The 18,612-nt window shown below is 41.8% G+C and overlaps 1 protein-coding gene across 1 annotated transcript in view; it reads left to right on the plus strand.

Moving 5' to 3' along the window:
- Positions 1–66: 66 nt before the first annotated feature.
- Positions 67–18,612, plus strand: part of ST8SIA1 (ST8 alpha-N-acetyl-neuraminide alpha-2,8-sialyltransferase 1) — a 114,969-nt gene continuing 96,423 nt past the window's right edge. The window contains exon 1 of the mRNA XM_042890225.1: positions 67–260. Within this exon, the coding sequence (XP_042746159.1) occupies positions 67–260 (194 nt within the window). The remainder of the gene's footprint in view (positions 261–18,612) is intronic.

Consider the following 18,612-nt stretch of genomic DNA (forward strand, 5'->3'; position numbering starts at 1 on the left):
GCCCCGCGCGGTGCGGGCCTGATGCGGGAGCGCAGCCCGGCGCCGCGGCAGCGCTGCGGGAGGAGGATGGCGGGGCTGGCTTGGAAGTGGCCGCGCACCCGGCTGCCCGTGGGGGCCAGCGCCCTCGGCGTCTTCGTCCTTTGCTGGCTCTACATCTTCCCCGTGTACCGGCTGCCCGACGAGAAGGAGATCGTTCAGGGGGTGCTGCTGCAGCAGGGCAAGGCGTGGAGAAGAAACCACACTGCGGTCGCTGTCTTCAGGTAGCGGCCCAAGGGCACGCGGGGACGGGGACGGGGGGCCGGCGGTGCGCGCAGCCCCGCGCTCGCGTCTCCATCCCCGTCCCTTTGTTGTCGGAGCCCGCGGGGCGAGGGCCGGGCCGGGACCCGCCGACGGCAAAACTTTTCGGGGTGGCTCGTCCTTGCCGTGCCGGCTGCGCGGATGGGGGCTGCGGGAGGCGGGCTCCGGCTCTGGGGTGAGCCCGACTTGAAGGGTGTGCTGTGGGGGGGTGCGTGTGTGCTCTCCGATAGGTGTGTGTGTGAGAGAGAGTGCGGACAGATCGCAGATCTCCTTTTCCGGGGGGAAGCTGGATTTTCTCTCTGTCCTCTAAGGAGAGCATATGGGCGGTGATCAGGCTGCCTCAGGAAGGCTCCCTTTCTTCAGCAGCAGCCGGAATGACTTTTTTTTTTCTTCTTTTTTTTTTTTTTTTTTTGTCCTGCTGTTGGTTGTGAATGCGACTCGGCTTTTGTTTGTTAATTGTGAACTGGGGCCGGTGTGTGATCACTTAGCATCTCGTCCGCTGGTACAACCAACTTTGCGGGTTTCCAGAAGCACACCCTTGAGTCTAGGAGCAGGAAAGAAAAGCAGTGAGAGGTGACAGTGGGTTTGTGGTAATGCCATCTCGTTGGGTAGGCCTGAGAGAAGCCCTCCCTCTAATACAGAGCTAACAGCTCCTCGTCCTAAAGCATTGGATACAAGTTGGGAGGGCAACTGCATTAGTTTTCTCAGGCTTTAATTCAACTAAATCTCATTACGCCACAGACACACATTTTTGGGACAGATTATTATTTTTTTTAATATCCCTGTTAGTTGATGTAGGAAAGAGCCGGATGCATTATTTTTCTTGTTTGTAAACCAAGTGTTGCTTTGAAGTCTGAAACTACTGCTGCAACTTCAGTTAAAAAAAAAAAACAATTTTAAGACTGTTTCAGCCACATAGTTTAGAAGCAAACTCAATATGGATCCTCAACCATTCCACTTCCCTGTATGTTTTTCCAGTGCTTAAGCTTTTAAGTGGCTTTCTCAAACATGCTTATGGAAGATTGTATCTTGCGGTAAAATGATCTGCTATTTCTTGTCTCTGCCCCTTGATCAGTTACTGCACTGCTAAACAAAAGGAACCCTAAATCATTTTGATTTAAGAAATACGTTTTATTTTTAAAGGAACTTTTCCCTGGAGATACATATACTGAATAAACAAAAGTCGTCAAATAATGGTGACATAGAACTCTGTACTTTTACTGACATAGATCTGCTTCTCTGCGAATTGGTAGAAAGTTATGAAATCAAAGTCCATATGAGGTAAACTGGTCTATATTGTGAAGCAACTAAAGGAAGCAATGTCAATCTCTGTGCTACCATTCCTTTTTTTTAAGAGGTTCACATTTCAGTTTCTGCTGGAAACTGTCTGTGAATATGAGCTTTTGTTTTAACAGCTCCATATAGCCTGTGTGTGGACCTCGAATCAGTACTGCCTGCTATAATAGCCTAATACTGGGTCGATTGCTCTTCTCTCCAGTCTTCCTGCGCATGTTCTGGTTCTGAAACAGTTGTGAAGAACAAATCTGCTAAAAATCTTTGAGGAATTGCAAATTCTCACATTACTGTTTTGTAGAATACAGTGTTTGCATGTATTTCTTTGTTACGATATTGTATAATAATACAATACAGGTGTTCAAATATCCAGGTTATTGCTGCCAAGAAAAGAGCTGACTGTTCTGTATTTCTCTTACTTGGCTCCTATTGAAGTAGCTTGTGGTCCCCGAGCAGCTAACTTTATATTAACATGTTTTTCAAAACTGGGCAGTGCTGCTCTGTTACTGCAAAGCAGCTGAAACTCTCTAAGACCTGGGTTGGAGTGTTAGAGAGCAGGCATTCTTCATTATCAGTGCTGGATGCATGGGGGGAATGCTCCTCCAATTGTGTATGTCTTGCACAAAAAAGGTCTTCAGCGTATATATATTCAGAGGTCTTCTGAGAGGTACATACATATTCAGTACAAAGTCTCATGGAACCTCGCTTATCTATGCAATACAAAGACACAGACCCTTCCCATTATCTAAGCAAACTACAAGGTTATCCGTTAAGGGATTTATCAAGCTGCAACTTGTATTAGTTCCCTTTGTAGTCTGTATCTGGAGAAAGAGAGCTTCGGTAGCAGCTCAGCAAGGTCAGAGAAAGCTTCTGTGGTAACCTGGGTTGAAGCCTGGCAGCTGAGTAGCAGCAGCTCCTTCATTTGCACCGTGTCTCCTTCCTTCTGCCTGTTAAAAGCAGAAGCCTTATGTGAAGGTCTGACATTCTCATGCGGGTATCCATGCTGTCCTGGTGCTTGCATAATAATTTAAACCAGGTTTTGCAAGTTTTGTGTTTGAATATAGGCTAGCAGAATTGTTTTCCAAATATAAGCACCTGTGTAAACAGCCATGGATTTCTCAGTCTCAATCCTTCACTTGCAGTATGTACGGTTGTGAATAAGGACAGGCTGTGAGAGTAACAAAATGAACAGGATTCAGCCTTTGGCTTAGGCATGAATCTGTTTCAAGCATGCTCTCAGCCCTGAATTTGTGTGCAAGATTTTGTGAGTAATCTTCGTGTGATGTTTGCGTGCCGGGTCCCGCTGCCATCAGTACCGTGGGTGTCTGCGTAGCAGTTGTCTAGGATCTCAGATGGAGGGACAGGTCCTGAAAAGCCTGAAGATACAGATGAGGTTATTTATTAAGAGCCCTTGGTCCAAATCCTTTCCTCTGCTGAATATAGCTTTCTGTGGAGCCTTCAAAGGGCAGCCTTCTGCCCGTTCTGGGCATGCGAAGCGCAGCCTCATAACAAGATACTGCTATTAACATCCTTTAAGTTTCAAGATGCTACTGGCTGAAGACCATCTAACTCTGCTGTGGAAACATCTCATCTCTGACCATTGCTGAATAGCAGTCTGTCAATAAGATGGTAAACTGCTTGATCCCCAGTTGCCCACTACACAATCATCAGAATAGGAGTGAGACTGCCATTAGAATCACAAATGTTTAAGGCCTGTAATTTACTAGGGGATAATGACTGGTCATCCTCTGAGGTGCTTAACATTATTGCTCCCTAATTGTTTTACAAATCAATTTTTTTAAGGGCTTAGTGCTGTTTAAATTATTTAGGCAAGAATTTTGTTAATTGAGGTTTGTTATTAATGAAGTAAGTGAGGTGTAAGAATACCTATAGGATTATTTTATTTAAAATTACTGCAGTTGATTAAAGTCAGGGCAGAATCTTTCCATCTGCCTTATAAGCTCTATGCAACCATACATCTCAAGTGCTCTATTTGTATCTGACATTTCTTAATTTCTTGGCCAGGGTGAACTCCTCTGGAGACTCAGCAGGATTTTTTGGACAACCCTGTGGTCTCCTATGAAGACAGGTTGAAGGAGCTGGGTTTGTTTTAGCCTGCAGAGTAGAAAGCTCTGGGGAGACCTCTTTGTGGCCTTCCATAAAAAGGGACCTACAAGAAGGATGGGGAGAGACTTTATCAGGGAGTGTAGTGACAGAACAAGGGGAGCTGACTTCAAACTAAAAGAGTTTTTATATTTATATTTATATATTTATTTTTATATATCTATATATTTATATATATTTATATTAGAAGAAATTCACAGTGAGGATGGTGAAGCGCTGAACAGGCTGCCCAGATAAGCAGTGTATGCCCTATTCCTGGAGATGCTCAAGGCCAGGGGTGATGGGGTCCTGGGCAGCCTGATCTGGTGGCTGGTAGTCCTGCCCACAGCAGGGGATTTAGAACTAGGTGGGCTTTAAGGTTCCTTCCAACCCATTCTGTGACTCTAAATGGTCTCCCACTGCATTAACCTAAAGGTTTCGGTGGCAATTAGTGTCTGAGCTAGAGGTTAGAGACTCCTCAGGAAGAGATGGGACAATCTCATGATAAGGACAGTGGAAAGGCTGCACTTGAGATTCGCTTTGCTTTTGCTGCAGCAGCTTTGTGTGATGCTGGAAGGTTGCCCAAGCTTTATTCTGGGGGGGCTTGGCAGAGCTGGTGGCAGACATTTCCTGTGAACTCACTGTTTGTGACCTGCTTCCAGTCCAAAGCAACTGCTGCAATTTGGGTCTGCTCCCCAGTGCTGTCACCTCCGTCCCCAGATTCACACTGGCCATGCTTATCTTGGCGGATGGTTTCTCTGCTGTTTTCCTTACTTTTGGCCTGTTGTCCATTTTCCAGGAGCAGAGAAGTGAAGCTAATGGCCTGAAATCACAAAGCAGTGGCTGAATGTCCAGATAGAATATCCAGGCTCGATGGACTCCAGTGCTTTCATGGCTTTTAGGCTGTGTAGGTGTGGACAGACTGTGAGGCTTTTCTATGATTAGCTTTCAGCTGCCAAGCAAAAATAATGTGTGGTGCCAAGTGGGTCTTCCTACTGTGGTCTCTGTCAGCTGTTAATACCTGTACCTTGGATATAAGCACAACAAACACTGAAGAGCATCCTCTTGTACAAATAATTTTCATTTGAGATCACATTAATGCAGAGCTGGAATTCCAGGTCACCTCCCAGTCTGAGTGAGAGGAATGCTATTGCCAAGTCAGCAGGAGTTTCCTTAGTTTGGCTGGCTTCTCTTCTGTTTCTTTTGATGGAGGCTCTGCACATTACATAAGAGGTGTGATCCTTGCCAGGATAATTCAAGGCAAATCTGAGATGAAACTTCACCTTGCTCAAGTTGACTAGATAAGAGTTTTGCCCTGCTTAACCAGCTTTATAGGATACTGAATTATCCCTTCCTATTTCACTGAGACATGGGCAGAATGGCTTTAAGGTCAGAGCTGGGAACTGCTGGATTGAGGTTACTTTTGCCTTCATGTCTCATGAAGCCCAGTCCTAAAACTATCGGACTTGGCTTCAGGATTCCTGAGTTGCTTCCTGGATCTCCTCCTGATGATGGTATCTTCCTTGCCCCTGAACAGGCTTTTCTTATAGAGTTTGTTTATGCCTACCACAGGAAATGTGCAGTCAGACCCCTATTTCTAATACCTGCACTTGGAGATCTTAGAATTGCTGCTTTCTTTGAAATCTGTGAAGGCACCATGCTGCCAGCATTTCTGGGAGAGTGCAGCCAGTTCCAAGACTCCTTTCCTATTAGCTGGGAGCATCTGAAGGCCCAGAGCCAGATAGCAGGGAACCAGAGGAACAGTGATTTGCTAGAATTTAGGTTACCTTGCTAGGGCCCCAAATGTCTGCTATGTGCATATGCAGGTAGTACTGGGTTTATATAGTTGCACATCTGTATTTTCTCCTTTTTTACCTTGTGGTGGATGTAATGGGCACTGAATAATCCGTACAATACAGTAACTTATGATTTATTGCCATGCTTGTAATTTTCATCTTCACAGCAGTGAAGCAAACAGCACATTTGATGTGTTTTCAATGACATAGATAAAAAGACCTATTTTTGAGACTTAGTTCCTACTAGGTAAATGCATGGAAAATGAATTACCTGTCTCTTTTCGGAATTTATCTTCCCATGGTGAGGATGAACCTCACTGAATTGAAGAAGCTATTTCAACTGCAGTTGTCCATCGTTCCAGTTTTCTAAGCATTAAAAATACTTAATTTTAAACCTTTCTATATATTTTCATCTTTTTCTGTATGCTAAATAGGGTTTCCAAAATGCAAGGAAATCACCCTTAATTGTTACACGTTATTGCAAAATCATTTAAACATAGCCATGTGCAGTTTAATTCCTACCGAAGTGCATTAATCCATGTTACATAGTATTTGTAAACCTCAGGACAGATTAGTTTCATTTTGTCCCAATTTTTGTGTATATAAAAACCAGTGACAGTTCTTCTCTGGGGTCTTACAACCCAGGTAGATTAGATAAAGGATGGGGTGGATGTGGACATCAGTATGTTTTTAGAGTAATTATTTCAGAAGCTCAGAGATTCTGTTATAAGCTATATCTGTTGCTTTAGCAGTTTAAATCAACAAATTGAGCTATTTTTACTTCTCTTTCTATTTCACCAATTTGGAAAAGGCCCTTCTAAATTTCTTGGTTTAGAGACTATTTTACTTGTTGGTTTTTTTTTTTTTTTTTTTTTGTTTTGTTTTTTGTTTTTTGTTTTTTTTGTGTCAAAAGTCACCCTATTTTTGGATTGTGTAGGGCAGCCATGCATGTAATTGAGGAGTAACTGCTTTAAAGTGTTTCCTGTTGAAGATGTAAGACAAACAAACGAAACATGTATTTCTTTTCAAGTGAAGGGATTTTAATGTTTTTCTTTCTGCTCTGCCTTGGCCAAGTTTTAGCTCTGGTAGTGCTATTTCATCTGTATTTGGAGTTTCTGTTGTATATGATGTTCTACTTGCACTCACAGTGTTGTGTTATGGCATACCCCAGTGCAGGGTGATGAAGTATCTAGTGATATAGGTAATGCTCAGAAGCACCACAAGACTTGAGAACAGTCCAAAAAGCATTCAAATATGCAATTAGGGGGTGATTCTGAATCCAAGGCTCACTGATGCCTGCCTCTCTCAGTGACAGTCAATAAGAGTTAGGCTTAATGGGAAATAGGATGAAGACTCTCAAGTTACTCAGCTGTCTTTAAGTCTTTACTTTTCATTATCAAGGGAGACCTGATTCTGTTTCACTGTGTACTCTTTTTCATATGGATAAGGAAACAGATTTACAATGGAATTTAAGGAAGTGTTGCCTATTATAAGGCTGCCTCTCGGAACTGAACTTCCAAGTTTGGGTCACAGCTGACGTCAGTTGGAAGTTCTAGGAATATCTGCCATTCCCTACTAAAAGTCTTGCTTATAATGCGCCGTAAGTTTGCGGAGAGACGTTCTATGCTCTGAAGGATTTTCAGCCTGAGAACACATACAGTGAGATTTATCCCAGTTGTACCCATTAGGAATTTTGGTTAGTGGAGTCGATTTCCCATTCATTAGTATATTTGTCATGCAGAGAAATAGCTGGGCTGTTTGCTAGCGACACACCTTCCGCGTGTTCTCTGGAAGAACCTGTGCTGGGGATCTGGTAGAGTAGTGGTCCTTCTTGCCACTCACAGCATCACCTGCAGGCACCAGCTTAGTATTGGGAAAATGCTGAATGCTTTTCTGTAGATTTTTGTCATCTTTCCAGGCCTTCCACCAAAGCATTGATCTGTTTAAAAGAGGTTGGAGTAGCTCTTTATTCAAAGTATTCACTTGAGAAATTAAATTAATCCCTGTTCTCAGGTACTAATTTACAGTTTTGTTTTCCCTGACAAGTTGCAATGTTAGAAAGCAGTGAGGTGATGCATTTCTGAAGCATGGAGGATGTTTCTGCATTATATCATTTAATGCATACTGCTGCCTGACAAGGTTAAATCTTTCCAAAGTCTTTCCAAACATTTGCTGCAAGTGGGGAGAAGCAGCATTTTAAAGGGAGGCAAAGAAACAGTGAGAATCTTCAGTAAAATTTCAGCTGTCTCTTCAGTGGGCAAGTAGAGGGGAAGAGGGGAAAAGTGCTGTTCTAGTAGTGGAGGAGAAAGCCCTGCAGAGGGATCTGAGCTGCATAGAAAGATTCTGGTCCATGCTACAAGAGTTGATTGTAGGCCATGTGACACAATGAAGCAGAAGGAATGCCTTTGAAAGACATACGAGCTAATCTTATTTTTTTTTTTTAATTTGCTTTTTACTAGGCCTCCATAATTTTTGTAATATTAATAAAGAAATACTTTGGCATGAAAAACTCTACATACCCCTCTACTTATGTCTGCTTTCATATGCCTTCCCTGCCTTTCAGAAGAGTTATCTGAAAACCAGATAGCTCAGATGTAAGTTTTGAGAAAATTCACCTGTTAGTCACAGCCATTCCTCGGTTAAGGAGAAGAGTTTAAAATCATTACTCTGGGGATCTTTGTCCAAGAGTATTATGAGACGCCAGGACCAGGAATTTGACTTTTTCTCTGGATCCAGATCTGAGGCTCTGCAATCCCAGGGTATCCATCTGCAAGATTTCACCTGGCTTGGTGATCGGTGCTTGACTCCTAGAACAAAGCAGGAACAGATGCTGAGCGATGTATGCTTGCAGTTGATGTGACTTTTGGAATGTTACAAAGAGAAGACTGCTGTTGCCTATTCTTTAAGCAGGTGTGCTAGCTCTTGCAATCTAGTGACAATCTAGTGAATCTGTGACAGACTTCATTTCAGGAAATGAAAATGAATGAGGACTTTTTTAGGCCTTAACTAAAGTGGGGAGCTTTGAATGCATGAACGGGGGGCTTGTATGCTAAAAGGCAAATAGAAATCCACTGTGGATAGTTGTTTTCCAAATGCCTAATTTCTGTGCCTTAATCATAATTCTGGGGGCCTGACTCATGGCTTCCAAATGGTAGGGATTGTTATGGTGAGAATTACATACCAACCTATAATTAGATGCTGCTGCTGCTTCTTCTTTTTTTTTTTTTTTTTTTTTTTTTTTTTTTTTTAACTGAAGAAGCTGCAGCAGTAAAGTGAAAAGGAGAAACAAAACCCATCTGGGCATTCCTTTATAGGGCATGCTATTAACTGAAAATTTTGTCTTGGCACCTAGCAAACATCTAGCACAAACACACTTGCTGAGCCTTACGGACAAATGCTGAGTGTCTCCAGGGTTTAATATGCTCTGTTAGATGAAGCAATAAAAATGCACATACTGTATTTATTCTTTCTATCCCACTCTAGTCATTGCCTTTAAATGCTTAAGCATGTCCAGAAGAGAATGTGGCGGAGTGTAGAACTTGAGCTCGCTGATCCAAAAATGGCAACAGAAACAAAGAAGTAAACCTATCATTAGAGAAATCACATCTTTTGATAGTACTGTTTAGACAACAGAACAAGTGAAAACACTTATCTCATGTAGTTCAGTAAATACTAATTGGTCCAGCATGTGATAACATGTTTATTTTTGTGTCGGGTCTTTGTTGAGTGAACGTAATGCTTTTTCTCATTTTGTTTAAAAAAAAATCTGTTTTTTGCTCTGCTTGTCAAACAGACCATAGCTGGTGAAAATCTTGAACTCTGAGTCTGTTGTTCTTCCCCCACTTCATCTGTGGAAGAAAGTATTGGCTGCCCAAAGTAGTTACAACTTCAGCTGCTTCTGTAAGTTTAGATCTACATCATTGATAAGGGCAAAATTACCTCTCCTGGCATTGGGGTGAGTGGTCCAATGGAGTTTTAAGTGGGATGAAAGCTGTCTTTGTATGTCACATAATCCGGAGCACGTCTGTAATGAGCTTTCATTTGAAACTGGGGGCCAGCTTAGGTGAATATGAACTTGCTCAGAACTACAGATCTTAATAAGCTCTTTCCTGAATTTGACTTAATCATGTGGTTTCAGTTGTCTTGTCTGACTGTGCAGTGTGTTCTGTGTGACACTCCTTTTAATTTAAGATCAATAATTTAGTTAGCCCTAGAGGAATTAAGAAAAAAAATCCTAAGAAGTCTGATAAATAAGTTGCTTCCACTCATGAAAAGTCCTTCAGCCCGCAAATATTTCTTAAACAGTTTGATGACTACTAAGAACAAATTAGCTTTCGACAAATGAATAAATAGCTAGGCTTTGTCATTTCATTATTACCGTATTTAGTTCTAAAGCAAGTGGGTTGAGTGTATCAGGGAGGAAAATCTCCTGAAATATGTTGGCTCTGGTCTAGGCATCAAGCACATAAAGGTGATTTAAAAGTATTCTGAAACCAACCTTCAGGTCGTTTTCTTATCTTAAGATGCCTACTTGAAGGATTGAGTAGACTGAGTGATTTGTTTAATGAATTTTTACTTTTATCTTCACACTTAGCAAGCTTTTTTTTGCATTAATTGCTTGAAGGTTTGTTTGGGATTTTTGCTTACTTTGTCTACCAGCATATTTTACATGTTGATACTGAAAAAATGATAAATAGAATGTTGTTCAAGAAGTACAAAAGCAGTTTGCTTTATACAGTTTATATATGTGTATATTTTATATATATGCATATTTTATATATAGCATATAATATAGATTTAGTATATATTTGGGCATTCTTCTGGAAAAGTCTTAAACATTGATTCACAATTAAAAATATTTCGTATGCTTTCCCTGTGGAAGCTGGTAAACCATTCTCCACAAAAGAGTGCTACCAAAGTCCCCTTTTTTGTTTATCCAAGTTTGTATGATGTTATGTGTCTTGATAGCTAACCTGTATTGTCCACTCATCCATTTCTATTAAATTAAATCAGATCATGAAAACTGTTCAGAACTGTTCTCCACCTCCAGCATTTCTGTAATACTCCTCTAGTTAGCAGACCTCCTCTAAGCTCTTACCTGTTTCTTTTTCTTTTTTTTTTTTTTTTGTCATCTCTTCGGTAGAGGGATCCATTGCTGTTCTGTGCATGGTATCCAGACCCTCTCAGTCTCAGAAAATAAAGGAACAATGAAACAATGACAGACCAGCAGATATGCAGCTGTCCTCAGGGTTTCTTGCTTCCTTTCTCTCTCTGGGCCCTTGTGTTCCTGCCTGCCTGGATGCTGGGTTGCTGTGAAGTTAGCTGTGAGCTTACTCACAAGTGACATTCTAGGTGTTACCAGCTCAGGAATAACTTGTGCCCCAGTGTTTTTGAAGCTGCTTACCTTAATTCTTTGGATCAGCTCCAGAACTACCTCAGTAGACACCACCATCTTCTTCCATTTTGAAGAATAAATTCTTCTATAAATAGCATTGCTAATTAGGGTCAGCCTGTGTCCCAGTTCCCTCAGCTCCTTTGTCCCTTGTGAAGTGACTGTCACAGTGCTGGCTGAGCTGCAGCTGCTCTCAGGCAGGGTGCATGGGGCTTGTGTGTTTGGGTTTCCTTTCTACCCAAATTGTCACAAAGCTAGTGTGATATTAATTCTCTGATAATTCCCCTCCTCATCTTTCAAGCATTGCTGAAGTTAACCAACAAATTCAACAGCCTGTGAGATAGACAGGTATGTCAACCATGCCTTTTTGAAATGCATGCTCATCTCGCAGGTGCCCTCAAAATTCCTCAGCGGTTGCTTGAGCACTGCTTCTCTGGCTTCTGAAATGTGAAATGTGGTGTCCCCAGCCCTGCTCAGCAAGGAACAGCCCTGTCTCTGTGACCAAGGACACAAAGCTTCCCACAGCTACCAGACTTCTGTCCTTGTCCCAATAGATTTCCCTAGCACAAACTCAGCTCAGACCAAACCATAAACCATAGTGAGCTATTGAGCAGGCAACAGACAAATTGACTTAGTCTCAAGGACAGCAGTGTGCTTTTTCTTGCCTAAGAGAAACCACGTATGATATTCCTTCTTCTGTCCCTGTTTCATTCTTGTCCTGGTTGCTGACTGTTCTCAGAGACAGGTTGTTTTTTTACATAATATTCGTATTCTTGGTGAAAACCTATTTTTCTGTTAGAAAGCATGTCAGAACCCTTTTGTCAGGTGAGAATAAGAGATTGTGGAATGGGGTTTTCTAGAAAGGAAGAAAATATACATGCTTGGAGGGGGGAGTATGGGAGGGTGATGGTAGGGTAGTAAGATAGAGGATCCCTGGGAGATTGGTGGGGGGAATAAAGGTTGGCAGGGTTTCTTACAATGGAGGCAAGTAGATTATAGTAGCAGGGGCATGAAGAAGAAACAATAAAACCATAATAAAGTCAAGAAATGCTTAGGTTAAGCAATGTGACTGAGAAAGGACTGTGATTAGGAAATTTGTGTACAAATATGTGGATAAATCAGACAGGCAATCAATTAAGAATGAAACATTCAGTGAATTGGGCAATTTAAAAACAGCTCAGTTGGGCAAGGTAAACCAGGGAAGTAACAATTAAATCAATGTGGGTTAAATTATAATAATCTCAGTTAAGAAGATTGAGTATCAGTTGAAAGGAGATCACTTCGGTAGATTGGAGATGGAATTTCAGTTACTATATGCAATATGAAAGAGGATATGAAACTGTAATAGTAGAGGGCATTTTTATGCCACAGTCATGGGAATCATTTTGCTCTAGAGGTAGCGGTTAAAGCAATGAGATTTAGAAGCAGAGTGATGAAATATGTGGAGTACAGCCCACTCACTGCAGCTATCTCTGGTACCTGTCCTACTTCAGAGCTGTGGTAGGGAAAATGTCCATATGGTTAGCAATAAGAAAGCAAAACAACATTTGTCGCTCTGCTTTTTTTTTCTTCATTCTGTGGTTGTATGTTGCCAACTAGGCAATCCACAAACTTGGCATCTTCTGAACTTTATATATGCTGAAGTTTTGACTACCCACTGGGGCACCAGCAGCTCATGCTTAGGATGATGAATTACAAGGGGCAATTCTTTGGCTGCTCATATAAAAAACCGGGCTAGTTATTATGGCTTTGTAGTGAAACTTGAAAATAGAGGCCCTCTTTGTTTTCTCTAGACGCACTCATAGCTTTTCTGCTGAACTGACTTCTCACTTGGTGCTCTAGTAGGACTGGACACATGGCTGGCTTTGAATGATGCATAGATTATGCATAGTCAGTAGCAAGGATTTAAAATCACACTGTGCTGAGCAGATGCCGCTATTCCAGAATTCCTAAGCCATCCACATTTGGATAGCTTTGTCTTCAAACTGTGAACCAGCTCTGGGAAGCAGAGGAATTTTTTGGAGCGGGCATGGAGCTTCTATGCTTCTGGTGACTAAGTGGCAGTGTGTTCTCCAAACTGATCTCAGCAGGCAAGAGGCAGAGTGGAAAGCAGTGAAATTCAGTCTCTCAAATCCACTCTGTGTTTATTATTTTGAAATGTTTTCTTCATTTAGTTTCTGCCCCAAACACAGCTGATTTCCTGTGGCTGTAAAAAAAATGCTCTTTGGGGAACTGCAGGGTTGATTTGTGAGAAGTGTGCAGCATAGATCAGTTGATAACTAACTTTTATTACCGTGTGTAAGAGCACAGGAAAGTCTTTTAGCATCCTGCCTCTGTCAAGGGCTCTCACCAAATGTTGCAGGGAAAGTCATGCAATAGACAGGGGTCTGTAGCGTAATCTCCCACAGAAATAAATGTCTCAGGTTCTTACAGTTATGAGTCTTACCCCCAGAAATTTAATTTAATGCTTCATTCAAAATTACCGTTGTCATTTGCAGTATCTTTGGTGTGTACCAATCCCTTTTTAAACATCATTATGCCTAGGAAGTTCAAGTGCTCTCAGAGTGGTTCATCCCAAAATGTACATTTAATTCTTAGCATAGTGCTTATTAACTTACAAAAAATACATTTTCTCTTTTGCTGATGTACTCTTTTTGTACTGATTTGTTTATTTCTTTAGTTTATTTTTAGGTGGTGACATGGTACCAAAAAACCAAAATGTTATCATGCTGTTAAGAATGATATATCTTGTTTTCAGCCTCACAGTAAACAGTTTATTCACTGTGGAAACTGAATTACTGCTCTTGGAAATCGTTTAGTTACCATTTCTGATTTCTCTTTTCTAAATAACTGCTTGAATTTCTTGATATGAATAGCATGGACCAATTAAAAGATACTCCTGTGGTTAAATAGTGCTTTATCTCCTGTTTTCTAGACATGCACCCTTGAGCTGCAATACTAATTTTCAGGGCTAGTTTTGGAGACTTAAAAAGCTGGGAACTGCACTGCTCCATTGCTGGATGCTCTCAAGCATTTTGTAAATTTTCACAGTCAAGTTCAGTCAAACATGTTCCCAGAAAGAAATTGTTGCTTCACCTTTTGTACAGTACACATCCTGTGGGTGTGATTGTTTTCTTACATTGGTCATGGAGACTAACATTTGTCTGTGTGACAGGACAAATTTCTCATGGTCATTCGGTGGCAGGAAGAAAAACCACAAAGCCAGCGATTGTATTGGAGTTTCTTGTCGGTTTCTCATGAAATCAATTCAAAGCTGCCCCAACAAGCTGGAAAGGATGAAACACAGAAAGAGGAAGCATCCTGAGTGACAGTGTCGTTGGGTCCGGGGCTGCCTGTGCTCCCTGTCTCTGCTGTTGGACCCTCGTTCTTGACAGGTAGTTGAGCAGAGTGGGACAACCCATTCCCTTGCCCAGTGACCGTGGTGGGCCTTCTGGCTGCCAGGGTGCACTGCAGACTCAGTGCTGATTCAACTTGCTGCCAATAAACCCATGATTCTTTTTGTAGAGCTGCTCTCCAAGCCCTTATCCCCTGCTCTGTACATACATCCAGGGGTGCCCCATCTCAGTTACAGAATCTTCACGCAGACGGTGACTGGCCTGGAATTTGTCAAGATCTTGATGCAAGGCCTCTCTTCCCTCAAGGGAGTCAGCACTCCCAATTTAGCACCATCCACATATTTACTCAATGTAACTCTGGAGTTCTATAGTCCAACCTCCTGCTGAAAGCCTGGTCAGCTGTGAGATGAGACCAGGCTTCTCAGAGCATAATCCAGCTGGTCTCAACCTCCACCCAGGGATGGCAGCCATACCACCTCTTGCGGCTGCCTGTCCCGTTGCATGGCTGTTCTTGCTGGGAAGAACCTCTCATGTTTCAGCTTAGTGTTGAAACACTCCGGAACCATTCCTTCCCCCAGCCAAGCTCCCCTAACCTCTCCTCACAGGGCCAGTGCTCCAGGCCCCACCTATCTTAATAGCCCTCTGCTGAAATCGTGTCAGCTTATCAACATATTTCTTATACTGGGAGCTCTAAAACAGTGTAATAATACAGAAGCAGTCTACTAACCACTTGTAGATGGAAGTGAAGCAATGGAATATGAGAGGCAGAAAGTGAATGGGAAATGAGGAGGAGGTTCCTTCTTTGGGCGGAAAAGGAGACAGACTCGAGTGTGTTTAAAGGCCGCTGCTTTTCCCCATGGTGATTACCTGTTATGAGATGAAGGTAGAAGGCCTGAGTGGATGCACTGGATCTCTGCTGGCCTCTGAATTACTGTTGAATAGGACACTGTTGGTTGGAGCTCTGGGCTGTGCAGGCATCACATAACTCTCCGGGAGCAGTGCTGCTCCTCTTCCCCTTTGCTGATCAGTGAGATCACTTATACATGCTAGCCTGAGAGCGATAGCTTGGCTGCGAGCTCAGCATTTTATGTCTTGTTTGTAATTGTGGGTTCAGAAAACCTCCTCTCAGAATTCCTCTTCTCAGAACTTAGTTCCAGGCTTACTCTTACTTTACTCTCACCTTTTAAATTTAGATTTATTTGGGTTTATTTGGATTATGAGTATTCTGTGAAAGCTAGACTGAGGCAGCTCATTAAATGTAGGATTTCAACAGTCCTTCAGACAAAAATAGTTTCTTATATGTGTGACTATATGTCAGACTCTTCAGATTTTGTTTTTTATTTAGAATTTCGTGATGTTGCGGCATATATAATGATTGCAGTCGTCACAAGGTAGCATGTTCTGCATCACTGTATTACACCAGGCAGCTATTTAAACTACAGCAGTTTGCCTATTTACTACCTGAACTCTGATGAATCCTATTACAAAGTGCTTGGGAGTAACAAAGGATAAGACAGAAAGTTCTCAACCATTAGAGCAGAAAGAGAAGGCAAAGTAAAACCCCAAACTGGAATTCTGTGACAGAAACATTTCCAGTAGGGAAGCTGTTTTACAGCCCTGGAATGCTAAGGTGTCTCAGATTTTTTGCCTGTGTGTTTGTGCAGAGGAGGTGTGATTACATAGCTGGGGGCAGGGCCAGCAGATGGCACAGGCAGAAGATAGAAAACAAACATTTTGGCAAAGTTAGGTAGGAGTCATAGCATGTAGTAGTCTTTCTGCAATTTTGTGTTTGATAGGCTTTTAGGAATTCTTTGCATGAAGTTAGGCCACCAGATTAAAGGAGTGAAGTTGGACGCTGTATGGGAGCTGCTGAGTCAGGGCCTGAACCTCTGATTGATCACCTGAGGCGAGCCATGAGTCAGCCAGAGGAGCACAGCTGAAGGCAATTCACCTGTGCTGCTGGAAGGGGTGGAACCTGGCTGCACCCCTCCTAGACCTATTTAAGAGCTGGCTACCAGTAGGGAGGGATCTCTTCTGGAGGTCTACTCTGCTGGAGTTTTGTGAGTGAGCTCAGGATAGGGGTAAGCTTTCTATCTATTCTCTTTTTGTCATCATTGGCTGCTTTGCCTAACTCTCTTGTTTATTTTGTAATTATTGCATCTTAATATTCATTGATTATACAGACACATTGCTTTATTTATTTATTTATTTTGCTGTGACTTCAGGTCTTAAAGAGCTTAATACATAAATCATGTTTACCCCCTGGGAAACTGTTTGGTTGCTTTGGGTAATGGAGTTTATGGATTCCTTATTCCCAGAAGCAAGGAGCTTGGTATGGCAAACTGGGTTAGATTACACAGAGGAGCATAGCTCTTCTTTTCTTCATCAGCTCTTTTGCTACAACTAACAACTGCCTGGTTGTGACTTCTACTGTTCCTTTTATGCATACTTAGCCAGTCACACACCCCAGTCCACTAAGTGGTGTAGTCTGTTGTGAAATTGTATTTACAGTGAACACTGCCAAATACAAGTTCTTTAGTGGTAATGGCAAAATAGCATGCAATGACTTGGAAGCAGAGGTTGTAAATATGAGATGACCTTGATGGCTGAAGCAATTTGGATTATGCTCAGGACTGCTTGGAAACACTAATTAGATGTAGTGATCTGGCTGTGAAATTCTGGATGCTTTGGAAATGGGAGTTTTGGGACTATGTTTTCAGAGCCATTTAAATTTTTGCTGAAAGGCCAGTCCTTGTTCTCCGATTACATGGGCAAATCCTTTCTAACTGGTTTGGGGAAGTGTGCAGGGGGGTCCTGCCAGCTCCTTGTGAAGTGTGGAATTCCTCAAATGATAAGCTTGTACTTGCCATTTGGAAGCACCATGTTGCTGGTACAAGCGCAGAATATGGGCTTAGAGGAAATTCAGAGTGGTTAGGTCCTAGCTATCAAGTTTGATCCAGGAAATTTCTGACATCTTATACTGTGCGGAATCAGTGCATATAGATACGGTGGTATACAGAAGATTGGAGATCTGACTCTAGCCAAAGGGAACTGGTTTAAGCTGGGTTGCTAGTGTAGGAGTGGCGTGACTCAGAAATGAGATCACGTGGATGGGAAGTGGGAAAACTTCTACTGGGTTCTTCCATCTCTGCTTTTACAGTCCATGTTATTTTGCAGTGAGCATTGATGGGAATGTAGATCTGAGCATGTGTAAAATATCCTCTGTGATTATATAGTGCTGTCAGTAAACCTGCAATACAGTTGTGAAGAAAATGGCAGAAGTTTACTTCTGCATCCACACTTTATCTTTTCTAGTGAGATGCTGGAGGGAGTTAGGTATAGTGGCAATTTCTTTGCTATGTTCAAAAAAATGTGCCTGTGATTGTGTTCCTTTTTTTCTAGCCCAGGTGATAAACAACAAAATTTAAAAATACATAGTCACTTATTACTATGACAGATTAGTTAATACTCCTACTATAGTTACCTCCTGCTGTAAGTAATGAAAAGACAGAAGTACTTGCAAATACTGGCAGCTCTCTTGTGCCTTAAGTACCTGCTTTAGGGTAGAGTAAGCATCCTTCTGTGGAAAATCTTGATGACTAATAGTGTAATGGTTGAGCTTAGGTGATATCACTTTCTTATGAAGACCTCTGAGACTTAATGTACATCAGTAGTTCACTACATTTGTGCAAAATGGGGATTCAGCTGCTAAGAGTTACTGTAGTGTAAATCAATTAATACGACATAGTGCTGTCACTGTCAGGAGAAGGAGAGTGGCAAGAACAAATGCTGTGATTCACTGACAGGTTTGGCATTTACTTCTGCTTTATTCTGTTTGATGGCAACAGAATACTTGTTCTGCAGTATATGCTGACCATCAGTAAACTTGATTTTTTGCTAGATTCTCTACAGGAGAGACAAGCTGTGAAGATGGAGAGAGTACCTATCCTTTTTCTTCTTGGGAAGATATTTGGTGGTGTCTCTTGAAAGCATCTCAGCTGACCGTTCCTGTAAGAATATATTCTGAGACAGAGTTGGTGAGATCCTTTCTGATTTTAGTTAAGTCTGTAAATTAGCCAAGGCCTGTATTTAAATATAACAGAAGTACGTGTGCAAGATTGCTACTTCTTTTCCTCCAGCAAAGACAGAAAAAAAGTTATAAAGCAGTGGAATTGGAGCTAATAAAATAATTCTAAACTGAATGTGCCTTTCTTTTATTTGAAAAGACTTACTACACTTAACATGGGATTTGCATCAAAGAAACTCGGATGAGATTTGAAGCACATTGGCAAAACTGTTTTGGAAATCTTGTAACGACAAATGTCAGGAATGCTAGTTCAAGATATAGTTCCAACATATTTCAAGTAAATGACTG

This window comes from Lagopus leucura, unplaced genomic scaffold (assembly GCF_019238085.1).
Source record: "Lagopus leucura isolate 7727_CA_CO unplaced genomic scaffold, USGS_WTPT01 Super-Scaffold_100159, whole genome shotgun sequence".
Taxonomy (NCBI): Eukaryota; Metazoa; Chordata; class Aves; order Galliformes; family Phasianidae; genus Lagopus; species Lagopus leucura.